We start from the raw sequence: 19,283 nt of genomic DNA, 5'->3' as shown, positions 1-19,283 counted from the left end.
AATTCCCCCAAAGGATCTTGTCAAGGGGTATTGGACCTCTGGCCTCATCTCTGCACTCAGCCTTTCACCTCGTGATGCTCCTGACCCCTGCCTATTAATTCTGTCGACCCACACAGCCTCAGAGCTCTCTCCGTTTGAAAGATAATGCTAGCACTGCGCCTTTGGAAGCCTCCTGGATTAGGACTGTGGAGGCCGGGGAAGAGTGAGGTTGAAGTCAACGCAGGTAGCCAAGGGAACAGAGGCATCGAACGCCATCCTGAGACAAGGATTGATGTTATTTCCAGTGACTGCAAAATCTGCTAGAGGTATAATGTTGCCAGCTTTTAACAGTCTCCAAAATTTATCTGACAAGGACAAAATGCTTGCTGCATCACCTCTAGACAAAGACTCAAAATTACCGGGGAATCGTTTTTCTCATTCTCCTCCAAGCAGCAAAATTCTGAAAATAGGACAGCTATTCACCTTTTTTTTTTTTTTTCATTTCCGTCCAAGATTTTTAAACAAGATGGGGCAAATAGAAATTCTGGTGAAATAATAAAAAAATTCATGGAAGCTTTTCTTCTTCTTTGCCCTCTTCCATCCAGAACTTTGTCAGTATTATCACTTATTTTGCTTTGCCCACCCTGGTCTCCACTGCCACCAGGAGGTGAAACTCCTAGAGGGCAAGGTCTCAAATTTACCTCTGTGCTTTATGTTATGTCCACAGAATAAAAGGTTCTCATGAATAACTGTCAGATGAATTGTTTGCTCTCTTAATAGCCACACATCAATTGTTAAGCGGTATTTATAATTTTCAGGTTAGTTCTTTGACTAACTTTAGGCCTCTATTCAGATGCTGTATAAAATTTTCTAAGTCAGATTCTCAGCTATCTGGTAGGCTCTGGACCATAAAGACCATGTAATGGGCTCCCAGTATTTTTAATGGGGGGGATTCCTTATTTTGGTGGTTTCCTCTCTTGCCTTCCCCTGCCCCCCCCCCCTTTTTTTTTTCTGCCAAGACAATTGTTGGCTTATCAGCTGCATGATCAGTTTTAGACAGTCACTGGTAGTCTTGATTTTTTCTCCTTCTGACTCCAGGTCACCATAGGATACTACTTAATGAGAGTCTGGAGAGCACTGAGGTAAAACATGTGGGCTTGAGTCACATATCCTGGTCCTAAAACCTGACTTCTGCCATTTCACATCTGAGCCACTCAAAGCCTCAGTTTTCCTATGGGTGAAGTTCCCTCATTTGTAAAATGGGGACAATAGAATAGCACCTCTACGAAGGGCAGTTCTGAGAAACGAGTGAAATAATCCAAGTGCAGTGCTAAGAAAATGCCGGCCACCGTTATTCCACTTAAAAAGATGTGGAAATCTGGGGTTGACTTTTTTAGTCTCCTATCATAATGAGGGTGCTGTTTTGGCTTTTTAAAAAGATTTATTTTTAATGTTTACTCATCTTTGAGAGAGAAAGACAGAGCATCAGTGGGGGAGGGGCAGAGAGAGAGGGAGACAGAACCTGAAGCAGGCTCCAGGCTCCGAGCTGTCAGCACAGACCCGATGCGGGGCCTGAACTCATGAACTGTGAGATCATGACCTGAGCCGAAGTCGAGGCTGAACTGACTGAGCCGCCCAGGTGCCCCAGGATTTTTTTTTTTTTTTTAAAGTAATCTCTACACCCATTGTGCAGCTCAAACCTACAAGATCAAGAGTCATATACTCTCCACTGACAGAGCCAGCCAGGTGCCCCAGTTGTTTTGTTTTGTTTTTTAATTGCACAAAATCTCTTTTCCTGACCTTCTTTTACAGTCTTTTACTATCTCATTTGTAAAACAGCCTTAATAATTTCTTAAATAGCCTGTTACCAGTTGTCCTTTTTAGCAGAGCAGCCAAAAAGGACTACCACTGTTCTAAAATAGTTCAAAATCTCCCTCAATTAGAAGAGGCCGGTAGATTAACAAGTTTTCCTGTCTCATTCCTCCCATTATGTCGCTGCCTTATTGTTCTTTTCAGAAGAAAGGATAATCTTCCTATTCTGAATAGCCCTGATTTTAAACCATTCGAACCAGGAGGGATTGTGAAGGGACAAGGGCAGAACAATGCCTCCCCTGTCCCTGCCCTTTTGGGCCCCTCCCTTAACCACCAGCTAATAAGATTTAAGCTATAAAGTTCAATACAGGAGACAAAAGCTTCCAGCCAGAGTGGATTTTTTTGTTTTGTTTTGTTTTAGGACAGAAATAGGGTGCAGATGCCCAGAATTTGTTAACAGGCTTGACTGTGATGCAGCAAAGCCCATTTTAAGTCAGATCAAGTTTATAGAGGTGTAGCTGATTATTTTGAATAATTAAATGGTGTCAAAACCAGCTGTGATGAATAGCACTGGGGGTCTCAAATCATAAATAATTGAGAAACTGGAGTTGCATTTGGTCATCCTGATCAAATTCTGTTCTCCAGAGGATAAATGTTTGTCCTGAATACCATCAACATTGTTAAATGCCTCAATATTCTTGCTCAGTCATCCAGCCAACAGTCAATTGAACTAAATCACTTCAACAGCACACACATTTGCTGTCCTCATGAATACAAAATGTTTGACTTTAAACCATGTTCTCTGTAGTTGAATAGGCACCTTTTTTGGTAAGCATCTAACAGCCGCATTAAGTACTCGACATATTTTTGTTTGTTCCATGATACACAGGACTTTGACGAATAAATCAGAGGGTCCCTTCTCTCTACTACCTTTGCTTTGGTTTTGCTCAGAAAAACACAACACAACAAAACAAAAAACCAAGAGAAATAGTTGTCAGTATAACTGCCTTTATGATGGCCTCTGGGGACTCTGGCCTTGCACGGAGACAGGGGCTTTGGGTCCTGTGTTTATTTCTCATTGTGCGTCCTTTCCATCACATCATTTAATCCCCATCACCCATTTTGGGAAAAGAGATGGGCTGTAAAGCATCATCATCATCGTTTCCATTTTAAAGGAAGAATGAGACAGAGAAAGGAACCGACTCACCCACAAAGCTAGAAGACAGCTGAGCTGCCACGAAAACTTGGCCCCCTTGGCACAACTCTTGCTGCCAGAGATGTGCCTTAGTTAAGCGCCTCGGTGAAGAAAAGGGCAGTCTGTTTAATAGCTCCTCATTGACGCCCTGTCACTGCTGAACTGGCACGGAACCCGGAGCTGGCAGGGCGGTGCGCGCCGCGCTCTACCTTGCTCCCCGCACAACAGTTCTTAGAATCACAAGGGCTGCGTTAACCCGTGTCTTCTCTCCAGGGAGTGACAGTCGCGAGAACGACAACCATCAACCTTCGCACGGGCTTCACGGTTCACCCGGCGCTTTCACAGACGTTCAGCATTCACCTCTTCCCACCGTGGGGCCATCCGTGACGCAAGCGCCACTGTTAAAAGCGAGGGACCCAGGGAATCGGAGAGGAGGTGACTGGCCCGAGGATGAGGAGGCACCCTACCTACCGTGCACTCGACCCCCTCAACACCTCGTGCACCCAGAGACACGAACCCTACCCTTGGTGTGAGAACTACTGGCCCGTTCAGGATTAAGATGAAGACAGGACCGGGGGGCGCTTGCCTCCTCTCTACCCCCGAGTCCGCTCTTCCGTAGAAACGCACGTTCAGGACATGGGTGACCAACTCCCTCTCGCCTAATGTTTACTGGGATGAGAGTGCTTGTCACAGTTGTAAGCGTGACGCAGAAAAGCAGCAGCAGCAGCAGCAGAAAACCGGTCTCCACTTTTCCCACCATTGTTTTGTTATGCCAGAATGAACTCAGCTCGAGTTTCTAACAAGCCTCACACAGTAAGGGTTGGGTCTCCGGAAGTTACTTTTCAGTCTCGAAACCTACCTCAAAATCCTCGGAGAACCCATGCTGGTTATTAGAATACAGCTCACCGATGTGTTTAACAAACTGTTTGACAGGAATGGCTTCCATGTCATCTGTGGGGATAAAATGATATTCAGAGTCACACAGAATACACTTCAATAAAACAAGTAACACGGACAAGGGATTATTAAAGACAAACATTTGACTTTTGCAAAGAGTGCTGTAATTCGGTCACCTGAAGTAGAGGTCCTCAAGAAGAGTCTCAGGATGTATTTTACATTTCTATCTCATTATGGTTTTGAATGTCGAGATGCAAGGTTAAATACAGGTTTGTTTCCTTTTCAAGTACGTAGGGAATTACTTTTTTTTTTTTTTATGTTTAAGGCAATTTACATAGTTAAACGACCACATCATACTCTCAACTGAAAGTCTGAACCTACCTAAGGTACCTCATTTGTCAAGAAATTTTGTCACAACCTAAGATTTCTCAAAAATTGCTCTGCAGTGGGGTCCAGCTTGAACTTAGAGCATCTCTCAAGTCGAAGCAATCTTTATACACAATTACAGATCGATGCCATTGTACCAGCTGGCTTCGGGTACAATGCCATCTATGTTTAAATGTTCAAAATTTGAGTTCAAGACAGCTGTGTCTACACGATGCCAAATAATCAGTTTGACTGAATTAACTGGATTTTTTGGGTGTTGACAGACTAGGTAGAGATTCAGGAAGACTCCACTTTCCAATTTATTGCAACGTTGTCACTTCAGAGGGACGCTTTCGGCTATACGAGCCCAAAGTGTGTTTTAAGCTGCTCTGTCCAGATCCAGCCTGATACTTGAGTACTGGCCGTAAAACTGCCACACCCCACTAACTGGAGCTCCCCAACCTCCTTCCCTCGACCCTCCCCCGCAAATATTTCCTTTTAAAAATACTCTGCTGAATTTGAGATAAACAACAGACATGACATTTACTTTATTCAGAGTGAAAGATCTTTGGCAAACGCACAAACATCTAAACTGCCACAGATGCTTTTCTTAGCAAAGGGTATGAAGATCTGTATGTGTAAATGAGGTCCTACTTTGGCAAGAATGTTATAGATCCAGGCCTGACAATCTGATTTCTCTTCATCTGGTGACAGTTAACATTGACTATGTCATTCCTTCTCTACTTTCTTTCGAGAGAGCAAAGCTCCAGGGTGGCTTTTTGCATCTATTGACATTTTCAAACTTGAATCATTCTTAAGTGGAAAATAGCATCTCTTATACTTTGTTTAAGGAAGGTGACTTATATGTTCATAATCCAAATTGCTTCGCATAGAAACGTTATTTATCAAATAGGTGGTGCTCTGTAAGCACAAATTCTTTCTGTGTGAACAATTAAAGACCTAATCATTTTAATAGGCCACCTTATGAAAAAAATTGCCAAGTTATTTACAAATATTTCAGGATTGAAGATGTTCATGAATATGCAATCATTTTGCACGCCCAAGAAATCTATAGCTCCCATAATGATGTAACCAGCATTAACAAAGTAAGCAGAGCCAAAACGTTTCTCCAGAATATTGAGCAGAATGCACAGTTCAAGAAAAATTTCCAAAATTATCTGACTGACTTCCCTTCAAATGTTTAGGAGTAAGCAAATTCTACAATTAAGATCAAGTGGCAGAGAAATTAAGCTGAGGCTGAAGGGTTAATATGTACAAAACCGGAGTCTCAAGAAGATTAACCCAAAGACACTCATCTTTGGACAAGGGGCGAAACGAGCGACATGAGATACAACGTAACCCTGCGAACACTATAGAATGCAGCCTCCCACTTTATTTAGAAACCCAAAGACACCCCTTTCCGAGGGGGACATCATTAACAGCACAATAGGCTGAGGGCAACATTTATCCCATGATAGCTTAGAATTTTAGAATTCCAATACATTTACGGGGCACAGGGACTGTAGTTTAAAGAAAGAAAAAACAACAGGTCAGCTTTAGAGCTATTTTACTCTGCAGAGTCAAAAAACAAAAAAGGGCAAAACCCACAGCATTTCAAAGGCCAAAGCCCACCTCAAGTCATTAAAAAAAAAATGCTTTTAGGGTAACTATCATTTTTTTCTTTTCTGCCAATTGCTCAGGTATAGTATTCAAGCTAATGCCCTACGTGCTCAGAAATCAGTCTGCCTGCTATCCCCCGTGGCTAGATGCAGGAGAAATCCAGCAGAGCTCAGTATGATAATCATGGAAATATATGACTCACTAGTGTCTCCAATTAGCTTCTTCATCCAAGGAAGTGTAACCACACCCCTCTGCATTTCCAGGCACCACCAGTAACGTCATGAAACTACCAACAGGCACGCGCGTGTACACACACACCCACACACGCTCAGCACTGACCACCACCAGCTACCCAGGTAACATGGTATTTCTTTCAATCAAGATAAATGAAGCTGAAGGGTCATAAGTCTTTGTCAATATTACGATGAATATAAGGCTATGACTAATTCAAAGTCCTAATAGTTTTCCTCTTAAATTTCTCTCAGCAAGAACCAGGTAATTAGAAAATTACCGTAACTAGCAGAAGGCCAAGCAATTAGGACAGCAGCATAGACCTGATCTCAGCTTTTATCTGGAAAAACCCTGTGGTGTTAGAGGTCATCCATATGAAAGATGCTTTTTCACCGAAGTATGTTCCGTTGCTGAACGCAGAGGACATTAGCAGCACTAACTATGGACGAGGCACTTTTCTATGCCCTTTAGGTGCATTAACATGTACTCAAATCATCTCAACAACCCTGGGAGATAGAGGCTGTTTTCCTACCCATCTCACAGTTGGGAAAATAAGCTCAGAAAGATAAACTAAAAGCTGGACCATGGCAGGGAAGCGGGTCGCGGATCCAAGGTCAAGAGAGAATGGCTGCTGTCTGTGTATATGGGCCGAGTGAATGGGAAACCACTGGAGGAGGCATTTCCTGAGCACCCAGGACTCAGCCGGACATTAGGGAGATGGTCTCTGCCCAAGGGCACATTTGTGTTGGAGAAGCAATGAACGTAAGCAGGTGCGGGCAAGAACAGCATGTCATTACATGGTGAAGACTCCAAGTGCCATAAAAGGGAGGGGTTTGATGACTCAGGCAAAAATAAAGGTTACCGATGTAGTGCTGATAAAGAAAACTATGAGCTGGCATCAAAGGGAAGAGGTTTGACCTCCAGGTTAGATCGGAGATTGTTAGGATATATAATGAAACGGTCTCAAGATAGAGTGGGTATAATGAGAACAGAATCACCGTTTATTAAGCCCTAGACTGGTTACCAGGGACTGTGCTAAATGCTTTCGGTACATTTACCTTTACCAGAACTACGTGAAGGGGGCATTGTTATCCTCACGTTACACAGGAGGTAACGGAAGCAACATGTCCAAAGCAACCGATAACTCAGTAGGCAGAGCTGAGATCTGAACCCTGGTGTACTGAATGCAAAGCTCTTTCTCCTATGTGCTGTGATACATAACTTGTCTACATTCTCCGATTTCAAGGAAGAACAAAGAGTTAAACCGAGTATCTTGGTTTAATTAGAGTCCCTTGGATAAAATGTTATGTTTAAATTTTGTGCCAGCGTTTTTTTGTTTCAAGTTTTTAAGTTCCAGTTAGTTAACATATAGGGTAATATGGGACTCAGGAGGAGAATTTAGTGATTCATCACTCACCTGTAACACGCAAGTGCCCTCCTTAATATCCATCATACACCTAGCTCAGGCCTTGCCCACCTCCCTCCGTCAACCTTCGGTTTGTTCTCTATAGTTAACAGCCTGTTGGGGCACCTGGGTGGCTTAGTTGGTTAAGCATCTGACTCTTGATTTTGGCTCAGGTTCTCATGGTTCGTGAGATCAAGCCCCGTGTGGACTTTGCCCTGACGGCAAAGAGCCTGCTTGGGATTCTCCCTCTCTCTCCCTCTCTCCAAAGAAATAAACTTAAAAAAAAAAAGGCTCTTGTGGTTTGCTTCCCTTTTTTCCCCTCCTCCTATTTACCTATAGAATTTTCACATAGCGAAGATTTAAATTCAGCAAAAATGAGAGTACTGCTTTTATCATTAAATCATCCTGTTATAAAGTGCTTGGTACAGTCAGCTGAGAATCGGCACCTTAAGGGTGAGATTGTTATGCGATATTACTGTTTATACTTTGTTCCAAGATTTTGGCCTTTGGTGGCTGGAATTAAACTTCATATACAAGAGACCTTTTATTTTGGGCAGTACACAACAAAACATCCTCATGTACCACTTCTGAGGAAGCCTGGAATTGGTCTCTGGTTTGTAGGTACCCGAAGCAGAGCTTTGGACGGCTCAAGACTGTTGACCTTGAATACAACACTGTAAGGAACAAAGAACACACGGAACACAGAGAGAGGCTACTTCCAAATCTAGTTATGTCTCTGTTGTACTTGTATCTTTGGAGCCATTAGTGGGAAATCACCCATACGTTGGTGTATGGTTCTAAGCTACTTTCATAATCTTAGTCTGCCTTCTCTTATTCTTCAGGAGTAATAGATACACAAAAGGGGAAAAACTTCACTTTCTTGTCTGTCTTTGCACAAGTAAATAAATAAGCATTTTGAAAAAAGAAAGAAAAAGTCAGTAGCCAAGACTTCTTGAACTGAACATCAGCCACAGGGAGGTGCTGTAGACAGGGCTCAGGCAGCTCTGTGGCAGGGTATTTAGCCTGTAACTCAGTAAGATGGTGTAGCGTCCTTCTTCTCGGTTACTGATGATGGAAAGCATTCTGTGTGTATCAGGCACCTCAGGGAAATGGTGGCCAGAGCAAGATGGCCTGGTGGTGGGACTTCAAACTCTCTGCGGTTCTTTTTCCTCGTCTGTGAAATGCGAATGACTACCTAATTCATAGTGTTACAAAAAGCAGATGAGTGCTTGACATTTACTAAATGCTTCGTAACTCATTTATTGTTGGGTGCAAATTTCTTTATATGCACTGCCCTATGATTTCGGGGGGTAATTACCCATTTTATAGACAGGCAAACTCACTACAAGAGACCAAAGAGCTTGGCCAATGTCCACTGTCATTATCAACTGGTGGGGCCCAGGCCAACTCCAAAGTCTCATCTCTTCTACCTTATTTCAAGTCTCTCGACCTTCAATTGAACGTACACGGTTAGAGGGCAGAAAACCACAATAATGCATTTTAAAGAAACTTTGACTTATAACGAATGAAATGATACACTTTGGCTTGAAGAGTAAGCTTCCATAAACCTGGAGAATTCACACTAATATTCTGGTCACCGTGATGATGGCAAGTAAAAAAAAAAGTGTTGTAGTGTTTACCTTCCTGCCAAGATGCTCAGTGCTGGGGTCAACTGGCTTAACGTCTATTTTAGAAAATACCGTACTGGCAGGGTGTGGGTACATAAAGAATTACAATGAACATTCCAGAGGGCCTTAAGTCACCTACTCTGCCACCAATCTCAGTGAAGTTTGTTTAGTCCATTCAAGTTCCTGCAACCTTATGGCAAATCCCAACCCAATCTGTCCTCTGGCAAATTAATAAGAAGAACCTATAAAGCCCCAGCAGAGTCACTGGATCAAGTCACTCCTGCTCAGACCTTACCCTTGGTCCCCCAAGTCCCACAACAGGATTGTCAACCACCTCTCTAGTGCACAGTCCCGGATTTCAGGAACAACTCAGTCCCTTCTTGTGTCTGTGCTCTCAGTTCCCAGAAGCCAAGTTCAGGTCTCTGTCTGCACTTGGTAATACCTCTGTGTCCACTTAGGAAGATAAAGCAAACATGAAATAAAGGAACATTACCGCGATTTTAGTTTCCGAGTTAGAGCACAACAAATAGATTTTTGTCTAAATCAGACTCTTTGGATGCAAGGAGTGTTGCAGAGATTGGAACATTTTATTTCCTGCCATAAAAAGAAATCTCTTTTCATTTATGACACAATGAAGTCAATAAAGAAAAGGCTTCATTATAGTCAAAAGACCAATGAATCTCCTTTGGAGATAATCTCTGTATAAATAAAATATGCCAACAAGGTTGGTTTAATCCCAAGGGTTTTAAACTGCATGTTTAAAATCCCTTTATATGCTGGCACCCTGCTGTAGCAAGTGACCTTCAAATTATTAAGATGTATTTTAACTGCTGGAAAGGCATGAATCATTTCTGGATTTCCAAGCTACTGGTTAGCAGCAACATTTTGTTTTCTAATGCTCTTATTAGCAAGTTGGATGTTCTAATTTCCAGAAAAAAAGCATTTCTAAGGACATTTGTGCTTGACAATATGCAGATTTGGAAAAGCCCTTACAACATTCTCTCTAATCAGGTTAATTTAATGAACTAAGTTTTGATTTTAAAAAGCTATAATGTAAAGAAAGTCTAAAAGGATAATGCAATACAGTGGAAATAGTTTACAGATGACGTATGTACGTAACACTTCAATAGCTGCAATGAAAATATTATTGAAGTTTGTCATTTAAAAGGAGTATCTCAAGATTGGAAACTCTAGATTTTTAAAAGTAGTTGCAGAGGTTAAGGATAATATGGATCTTAATGGAAATGTGTGATCGATCACTTTAGTATCTTAAAAATGTCTTAGAAGTAACTACCTGAGAAAGCATTTTGAGAGGACGGACAGCTAAGTTACTGCATTCTATTATGCTTAACTCTCCCAGGGTGACAATGGAGAACCATTCGATTTTGGAAAACAATTAGTGAAAAAAAAAAATACTGAGTCAAAGCTTCCCCCTTTTTTTAAAGTTTATTTTTGAGAGAGAGAGAGAGAGAGAGAGAGAGAGAGAGAGAGAGAGAGAACAAGTGCGTGCCAGAGCAAGCATGAGTGGGGGAGGGGCAGAGAGAGCGAGGAGACAGAGAATCCCAAGCAGTCTCTGAGCTACCAGTGCAGAGCTCAACGTGGGGTTTGACTCATGACCAGTGAGATCGTAACCTGAGCCAAAATCAAGAGTTGGACGGACACTCAACTGACTGAGCCACCCAGGCGCCCCAAGAGTCAATGCCCCTTTCATTCTGCACAAGTCAGAGTTCAGCCTACCTGGAAAACCAACCAACTGGCCAACAAACTAACCACTTTTCCCAAATATCATATATGGAATAGGCACTATAATTCCAATTTTCCTGATGAAAGAATTGATGACACTTCTGTAGTGACGAACATAACTTCAAAAACACTTCTGGGGCACATGGGTGGTTCAGTTGGTTAAGTGACCGACTCTTGATCTTGGCTCAGGTCATGATCGTGGTTCATGGGGTCGAGCCCTGAGTTGGGCTCTGTGTTGTTAGCATGGAGCCTGCTTAGGATTCTCTCTTTCCCTCTCTCTCTGCCTCTCCCCTGCTCTCTTCTCCTAAAATAAATACACTTAAAAAAAAACAAACACTTCCTTAATTTCTTTCATGTTGGATACTCTTGCATGAGAGGAGTTTTTGTTGTTTTTTATTAATGTTAAAAAAATTTTTTTTTAAATGTTTTTATTTATTTTTGAGACAGAGAGAGACAGAGCACGAGTTGGGGAGAGGCAGAGAGAGAGGGAGACACAGAATTGGAAGCAGGCTCCAGGCTCTGAGCTGTCAGCACAGAGCCTGATGTGGGACTCGAACTCACAGACCATGAGATCATGACCTGAGCTGAGGTCAGACGCTCAACCGACTGAGCCACCCAGACGCCCGATTTTTATTAATGTTTGAGAGAGCAAGTGCGTGCTTGTGCATGTGGGAGAAGGGCAGAGAGAGGGAGAGATTGCCAAGCAGGGTCTGTGCTCAGTACAGAGCTGACATGCGGCTCAATCTCACAAACTGTGAGATCATGACCTGAGCTGAAATTAAGAGTCAGACACTTAACCGATTAGGCGACCCAGGCGCCCCCAGAGGAGTGCTTTCTAATGCTAACCCACCTTAGCCACCATATTCACATTCTGTAGCATTTCCACGTTGTACAGAAGTCCAGGGGAGATCAGGAAAAAATGCCTTCATCCTTACGAGACTATCTTTGCTATGTTAAATCAGAAGAACACACTGAAGATTCTAAACTCCTAAAATTTCGATGAGATGAGTACAATAACTCAGAATTCTTCAAAAAGTCCTATAAATGGCTATCTCCCAGGGATGATTATCAATTAGCAAAGCTTTCCTTAACCATTTGCCTATTTTGTAATACTTCTCACAAAGTTAGTGTAACTTAGTGATCCCACTTATGCTTTGGGATTTAAAGGCCAGAACTGTTTGTTTATGAATTTTAACCAGAGCAGATTCATCCAAAAGTTTGAATCTATTTGTGAATTTCTCCCCAAGTCATTAAAACACACAGGCCTCTTTTTGCACAGGGAGTGGAGGTATCAGTGGGTGGAGTGTCTTTTTCATAGGAAGAAAATAGAAATGACTACAGGACAAAAGTGCAGATGAGTTTTTGATATGGAAGAAACTTCAGCAAAATAATGAAACTGTTCAGGGGGATGAAGGAGAACTTAATGGAGAAGCAAATGGTCAGTGCTGGTGAAAGAAGATAAGGATCAAGAGCTCAGAAAAACTACACATGAATATTTGAAAAGGCCTTGATTTCATGAAGCAACATCCAAATGAGGAGCCTGAAGTCTTGAGAGATCAGAACTGTCAGAAGAACATGCCAACAGGGGTGGAGCCTTTTCTAGGCATCTGTCCTTTGAAGCCACACAGCCGATTCCAATGCTGACTCCAATGCATTCCAATGCTAACTCTGTGTAACCTTGAGCGAATTAACAGTGTCTCTGAGCCTCAGTTTCCTCATCTCTAAGGGAAGGATATCAATGGCACTGGTCTCTCTAGGATTGCAGTGAAAATAAACCATGTCGTCAGTAAATGCTCAATACACGTTACATGATGATGATTTAAAAACATTTTTTTTTTAAAGTTTATTCATTTTTTTGAGAAACAGAGAGAGACAGAACATGAGCGGGGGAGGGGCAGAGAGAGAGGGAGACACAGAATTCGAAGCAGGCTCCAGGCTCTGAGCTGTCAGCACAGTGCCGGATGCGGGGCTCGAACTCACTGGCCATGAGATCACGACCTGAGCTGAAGTCGGGACCCTTAACTGACTGAGCCACCCAGGCGCCCCATGTGATGATGGTTTCTTAAAGAGGTTCAATGTAAAGGAAGTTCTAGGAGCAGACCTCATTCCATAGTCTATAGTGCTGACCCACAAGTTTTATTTTGTAACAGTTTGGTGCCTGATGGCTTTTCAATCGTACCCTGTGGCATACGTTTTTAACCAGTATAATGGCTCAGTTTACTATAGTGTTTGCCTGGAAATAAATAAGTAAACAAATAAATAAATTTAAGTTTATTTAGAGAAAGAGTGTGAGTGGGAGAGGGGCAGAGAGAGAAGGGGGGGGAGCACAGAGAGAGAGAGAGAGAGAGAGAGAGAGAGAGAGAGACAGAGAGACAGAGAGACAGAGAGAGAGAAAATCCCAAGCAGGCTCCATGCTGTCAGCCCTCAGGCCAACAAGGGCTCGATCTTACGAACCATGAGATCATGACCTGAGCTGAAATGAAGAGTTGATCGCTGAACCTACTGAGCTACCCAGGTGCCCCTGGAAATACTGGAAAAACCAGTACCTGGAAAATATCTGAAAAACTCATTTTTTAAATAATCAGTTATAGGACATAAGGAGTTCAGGTGATAAAGTTCGTAAATCAGAGGGCCAGTAGTCCTGTTATTAGGTTTTGAACAAGAAGAAAATCTAACAGGTCTACTGGGGGAGAACAAACATTCCATATGAGTTCTATAAATATCCTACTATTTTTGGAAATATGAACGATGAGATAATTCCTAGGGTAAATCATTCGGAATGACCCCATGGGGGTCTCCACTAGGGAAAAGTTGGGTTGAAAGCTTCATCAGAGTGAAAATAACTCACGAATTTGTTAAAAACTGCATTTTTCTTACACTGAATTTCTTACGCAGGACACAGTTGTATGCTAATAACCAGAAGAAACCATAAGAATAAACAGAATAATGGATTGTTAACGTGAATCATAAATTACAAAATATTTTACAAATATAACTACTCAACGGAACAGTGGGGGTTTTGTTTAAGGAAAATTAGAGAATGTGATTAACTTAAAAACTCTTTCAAGAAAGGTTATGTAAAATAACTCTTTCCCAGTTAAGGGAGACAGACACGCGTTGATCTGTATTGGCATGTGCCCAGGGAAGGCTGTGTGGTCTGTGAAAACAGAAAGACTGGTCTCACTCTCGGGTTCTCCAGGTCCTTGACCATCACACCGCCCTGCAGATTTAAACGAATTCGTGTGTACAGAGGTGTTCCAGCTCCTCAAGGATGCGTTTCCTATGTCAAGTGAGGTACCACTGAACTCCATGGATTTCTCAACCAGTGGAGAACCTGAAGCAATTTTCATCCCATGTACTTACACTACCAGTATGAATCAGGAAAAACTCCCAGTTAAAAAACGCCCTCGGGTTCTGAGTACAGAAGTCCCCCCTCATCCGAGGTTTGTTACCTGCCATCGGCCGTGGTCCAGAAGCAGGTGATCCTTCTCCTGAGGTCTGGTTAGAAGGACAGTAGTAGCGGAATGCGAGGTCATTCACCTCGCTTCGTCTCGTCACACAGGTGTTTTATCAGCTCACACCATCACAAGGACGGCGAGTAGCACAGAGTATTTTGAGAGAGACCGTCTAACTCTTATTACAGTGTATTGTGACAGCTGTCCTATTTTATTAACAGTTACTATTGTTCATCTCTTCCTATGCCTGATTTATAAATTAAACTTTATCACAGCTATGTATGTGTAGGAAAAAACAGTATATATAGGGTTTGACTCCTCTGCAGTTCCGGGCATCCACTGGGAGTTGCAGGGCGTATACCCCACGGTGAAGGGGGGCAGGGGGACTACTCTATTTACCTTGGTGACTCAACAGGTAGCTGAGAAACGAGGCAGAAAACTCTCGAAAGCCTTTCCGGTGTGTTCACACCTTACCCAGAGGTGTGGCAAGGCAGGCACGACTGATGGCATTTTGTGAGGCTTCCGGTGAAAGGAACATCCTCAAGTCCCAGGCAAAGAGCAAGGCGTGGCAGACCACACCCAGTGGGCGTGGTTCAGTGTTTGGGACTCCAAGGCTCCTGGGATGAATAATACCATAATTTGGGAAGGAAAGCTTCAACAACGGATGTTTCTGGCTTATAGTGTCCAAAACGCTTTTACAACATAGTATCTCGTGGGATTTTTACCACTGCCTCAAGTGCAAGGAGATCAAGTATCCTGTTCACTTTACAGATTTCTGGGAACTAAGGCTCACAGAGGTCACTGCACTGACCAAAGGTTTCATGGTGGAGGCAGCAGGGGGGACTGTAGATTTTCTGATTCCCTATCCAGTGAGAAAAGAAAATAAAAACTAAAGAACAGCCCCAAGAAGTATCTCACGATTCAGCCTTTTAAAACAGATTTCGGGGCGCCTGGGTGGCTCAGTGGGTTGAACGTCTGCCTTCGGCTCAGGTCGTGATCTCATGGTTCGTGAGTTCAAGCCCCACATCCGGCTCTGTGCTGACAGCTCAGAGCCTGGAACCTGCTTGGGATTCTGTGTCTCCCCCTCTCTCTGCCCCTCCCCCACTCATGCTCTGTCTCTCTCTCTCTCTCTCTCTCTCTCAAAAATGAGTAACAAACATTAAAAAAATTTTTAAAACAGATTTCAACCGCACAGCTACCCCAATGGCTGTGTTTGTCAGATGAAAATCAGTTCACAGGGAGAGAGGCTCCTAGGAATTTTCCAGAGTTCAACGCGTACTCTAGGTGATGCAAGAGGAAAATGATCATATACATGCCAGTGCACAAATCCCGTGGTGTCAACAAAACTACTTCCTCCATGCAAGTGGAAGACTAAGGCTTGCTGTCTGCTGCTTCTCCTCTCAAAGGCAAGAGTGCAATTTCCTCCATCGAGACCCAAGGGTGACGGTCAGTCAAGAAAGGAGGGTGACACAACACCTGTCCTGTTTGTCTAGGAATTGTTTAGCAGCTATGAAATAACCCAGTCGGAACTTAACCAGAGACTCTTCTGCTACCCCTTGTTTCTGTGTGACAAGCTTTAGGGACAGAAGCTGACCAGAATGGAGAAAACACGGCCAAGCCCAACAATAGCTAATGACTTAACATACACGGACACATAAAGGTCCAATTAAATCCCCAACCATCACTGCACCTCGTGAAGATTTTTAAACAACAGAAGCATTCCTTGGTACCGAGAGAATGACTGTACCTCTGAGCTTCGCAGATAGAGCCTTTCAAGAACCTGAAGAAAGGTCTGCTGACGTTAATTCACGTATTCATTCATTCAGAGAGTTAAAGAATGCTTACTATATGCCAGCTATTATTCTCACACCAAGGAGACATCCACTTGCCTTTATGAAGCTCTCAGTGTAGGTGGAAGAGACGATGCACCAACAAGGGCAATACCTGGGATATTCGACGGTGAAGACCATTCTGGAGAAAGAGGGGAGCTGCAGGCGTGTGGGACACTACTACCAGCAGTGCCTCAGTTTACAAAGATATAACGTCAGGAGGATGGAGGTCTGAGAGATCTAAAGACAGATATTCACAAGGACGTAATGACACCCAGAGGAAGAGAGTTCAAATCTGGCAAAAAGGAAGGGACACCAGATAAACACGGTGGGAGCCATCTCCAATCGCCACGTCTCCTCTGTTACAACGAACCGGCTCCTGACCTCCTCAAGGTTTATGTCATTTGCTAGGATTTACTCCAGTGCATTCCACCAGTCCCTACCCCTCACGCTGACTGAGCGTTTCACCTTTTCACCTGAGGACAAATGAAATACGTCCTGGACCGAGAATGTATCCCTAGACTTCCACCCCAAATCTTAAGAACCCAAACTGCCAACGCTAAGATTAAGTATTTTCAGAGTAAGGAATCTTAGGAGAAAACGCAAGAGAAATGTATCAACAAATCGTGATTAAAAAAAAAAAAACAACAAAAAACGTAAGCACAAATTGCCTATCAAAATGAAACTCAGTCCAAGTGGCTCGCCAGTATCTCTGCTCTCCCTTTTGTCTACTGTTACTTCCCCTCCCTGCACGGGAGTCTATTCTGTGGATTAACTCCTAGGTATTCGTTCCTCTTAAAGAGGACTTCCATCACGCCGCAGATATGTAAAGAAGCAAAGGTTTCATTAAAGCACCCTGAGTTAAGGATCTCTTAGGGCAAGCTTTAAAAGGCTATGAAAATAATATTTAGTCATGGCTGTCACACACAAGTACAAGCAGAAGAGAAAAACAGTTAGCCTATTGGAAATAAGAGGGTGTCTTACTTACCCGGAATAGGAATGATAGGGATACTTTCATTGGGGACCACCCGAGGTGAACTGCTATCTTCCACATAGAAATGAGCTGTCTGAAAACATTTTCTGTGTAGGGAAGAGAAAAACATGCAAACAGTGAGACCAGAGAAAATACACTTTGAGTTCATTTTTCAATTCTTCTTTCACAGATTTCAGCAGCTTTAAATATCACACAGCACTGAGTGCAAACCCATGGAAAAGTAACAAGATTTAAGGACAACATTCAGTCTATTGGAAGAACCCCCGATAGCTGCAGAATATTTACTTTTTATTGTACCAGATCTACCCTGATAGTCAAAAGGCAAAGTCTCAGTGGTGAACCACTCAAATACATGAGAACTTGGCATCAATGTCGTAAACCTGCTGCACAAACTGTTTGGATTACCCCCAAATATTTCTGAGTTTGACCTGTTACAGAAGAGTAATTTGGTATTCGAAACCTCTAGCACCAAGTTCAAAACCAAAGCTCAAACCCTCCCGAATGCAGTCATCAAACAGCCCAAGTACACAATAGCACCACATTGTTCGTGCTTAGCAAAGGCCCCCCAAAGCTGCAGTCAGCGCTGTAAGAGGGTCAGAGGGCTTTAAGGGGCAAGCACTCCCTATCCGAGGTCCCTGCCAGACCACCTCAGAGGGAAAAACCTGCGGCTCTTAGGTGCCACCTGCCTGTTTTCGCTTTTATTTTACCTGTACTTCAGGCAAAGCAGGGAGCAAACACTGGTCATCATGGGACAGGCAGTGAACAGAAAAGCCATCGGCAGCTTACTCAGCCTCTGCCTACTGATGCTGGCTGGCCCTCGGCTTTCCAGCGTCCACGTCACCGCTCATTGCGGCCCTAATGAGCTGCCGGAAGCACAGGCTGAATATTTAATGAGGCTGCTCAGCGTGAATGGCTATTGTGACCAGAGAAGGGTCCCTGTTCATCTGGCGGAGGGGCTTCACAATAGCTGGCCCTGCTGCTGGGTCTTTTAGCCAAGCAGGCGGCATCCTTCTGGTGCTCGGTGTCCCTGGGATCCAGCCCGCTCCTCTGGCGCCTCGCACCAAGCCCTGTTTATACACACCACAGCTTTGCTTTTCCTGGGGGCTGCATTCCAATCGCTAGAGTTAAGTCAACTTTTCTTCAGAGTTGTCTCTGCTCATCTGATCCAAAGCATCCTGGGACGATTCTGTTGGGCACAGCATTTTTCTTTAAGCAGTGCCTGTTTCCAGACGGAAAGAAGCTCTAACCAATTGTACATTTGGGCACTGTTCTAGAAGCAATCTGGATGGCTGTTCCACGCCATTAGGGGGTTCTGAACATAAGTCACTCCTACTCGGCACATGTCTTGCAGGACTGCTCTTGCGGAAGGCTGAAACAATGATTTTTTTTTTTTCTATGACTTGCCGGCATTTGTACCAGAAACAATAAAACAAGTTTCCATTATGCATCGTTAGCTGCCTTTACTTAAATTTGGAAAGAATGCCAGTCAGTTTGATTTCAGCTACGTGGATATGAAACGAACAAAGTATTTTAGGGCTCTAGTAATAACTGAATCTTCTACTGAAGGTGAAAATGATGGAAACCCATGTGAAAAAAAAAACCCACATGATTTTCTTGTCTGAGGGAGTAGCTGCTTTCTGTTTCTAAATTAGTCATCAAGTTTTCTAGTCTTGGATTCCTCCCTCTCCCAAATTTGCAGATTTCCAGAAGGCAGCGTTAAAGTTAAACAAAGGTGACAGACTTCAGCAATGAGATAGAACCTTAACGACCCAGTGTCCTAGCTGAAAAAAACCTGCTTTTGTTGAGATACTGGACCACTCAAGTATTTACTAGCCCCAAGAAGTGCTAACACTGAAACAAATGACATTCAGTTTACCAGGTCAGACTTCAACTAGAAACACACACACACACACACACACACACACACACACACACACACCCCAAATAAGTCTCCTGTTTTAAGACATAATTACCATACCTATTCAACTACTAACATACAAAGCTATTAGTAGAAAGAACTGTTATCGGCCAAGGGACTGTTCAAGCCAAGTGACTTAGAAAGGAAAAACTATATTGTACATTCTTTTTCTGGAAGAAGGCAGGCAGACTGTTCACTCACTGTTACATGC

The 19,283-nt window shown here is 43.1% G+C and overlaps 1 protein-coding gene across 5 annotated transcripts in view; it reads right to left on the bottom strand.

The window, feature by feature from the left end:
• Nucleotides 1-19,283, bottom strand: part of PTPRG (protein tyrosine phosphatase receptor type G) — a 718,204-nt gene that overhangs the window by 41,419 nt on the left and 657,502 nt on the right. For all 5 annotated transcript variants that reach the window (XM_011280147.3, XM_045051777.1, XM_045051779.1 and 2 more), the window contains 2 exons: nucleotides 17,149-17,240; nucleotides 3,846-3,937 (listed from right to left, as the gene is read on the bottom strand). In XM_011280147.3, the coding sequence (XP_011278449.3) occupies nucleotides 3,846-3,937; nucleotides 17,149-17,240 (184 nt within the window). The remainder of the gene's footprint in view (nucleotides 1-3,845; nucleotides 3,938-17,148; nucleotides 17,241-19,283) is intronic.

This window comes from Felis catus, chromosome A2, assembly GCF_018350175.1.
Source record: "Felis catus isolate Fca126 chromosome A2, F.catus_Fca126_mat1.0, whole genome shotgun sequence".
NCBI lineage: Eukaryota > Metazoa > Chordata > Mammalia > Carnivora > Felidae > Felis > Felis catus.
This window is presented reverse-complemented; position numbering and strand designations above follow the sequence as displayed.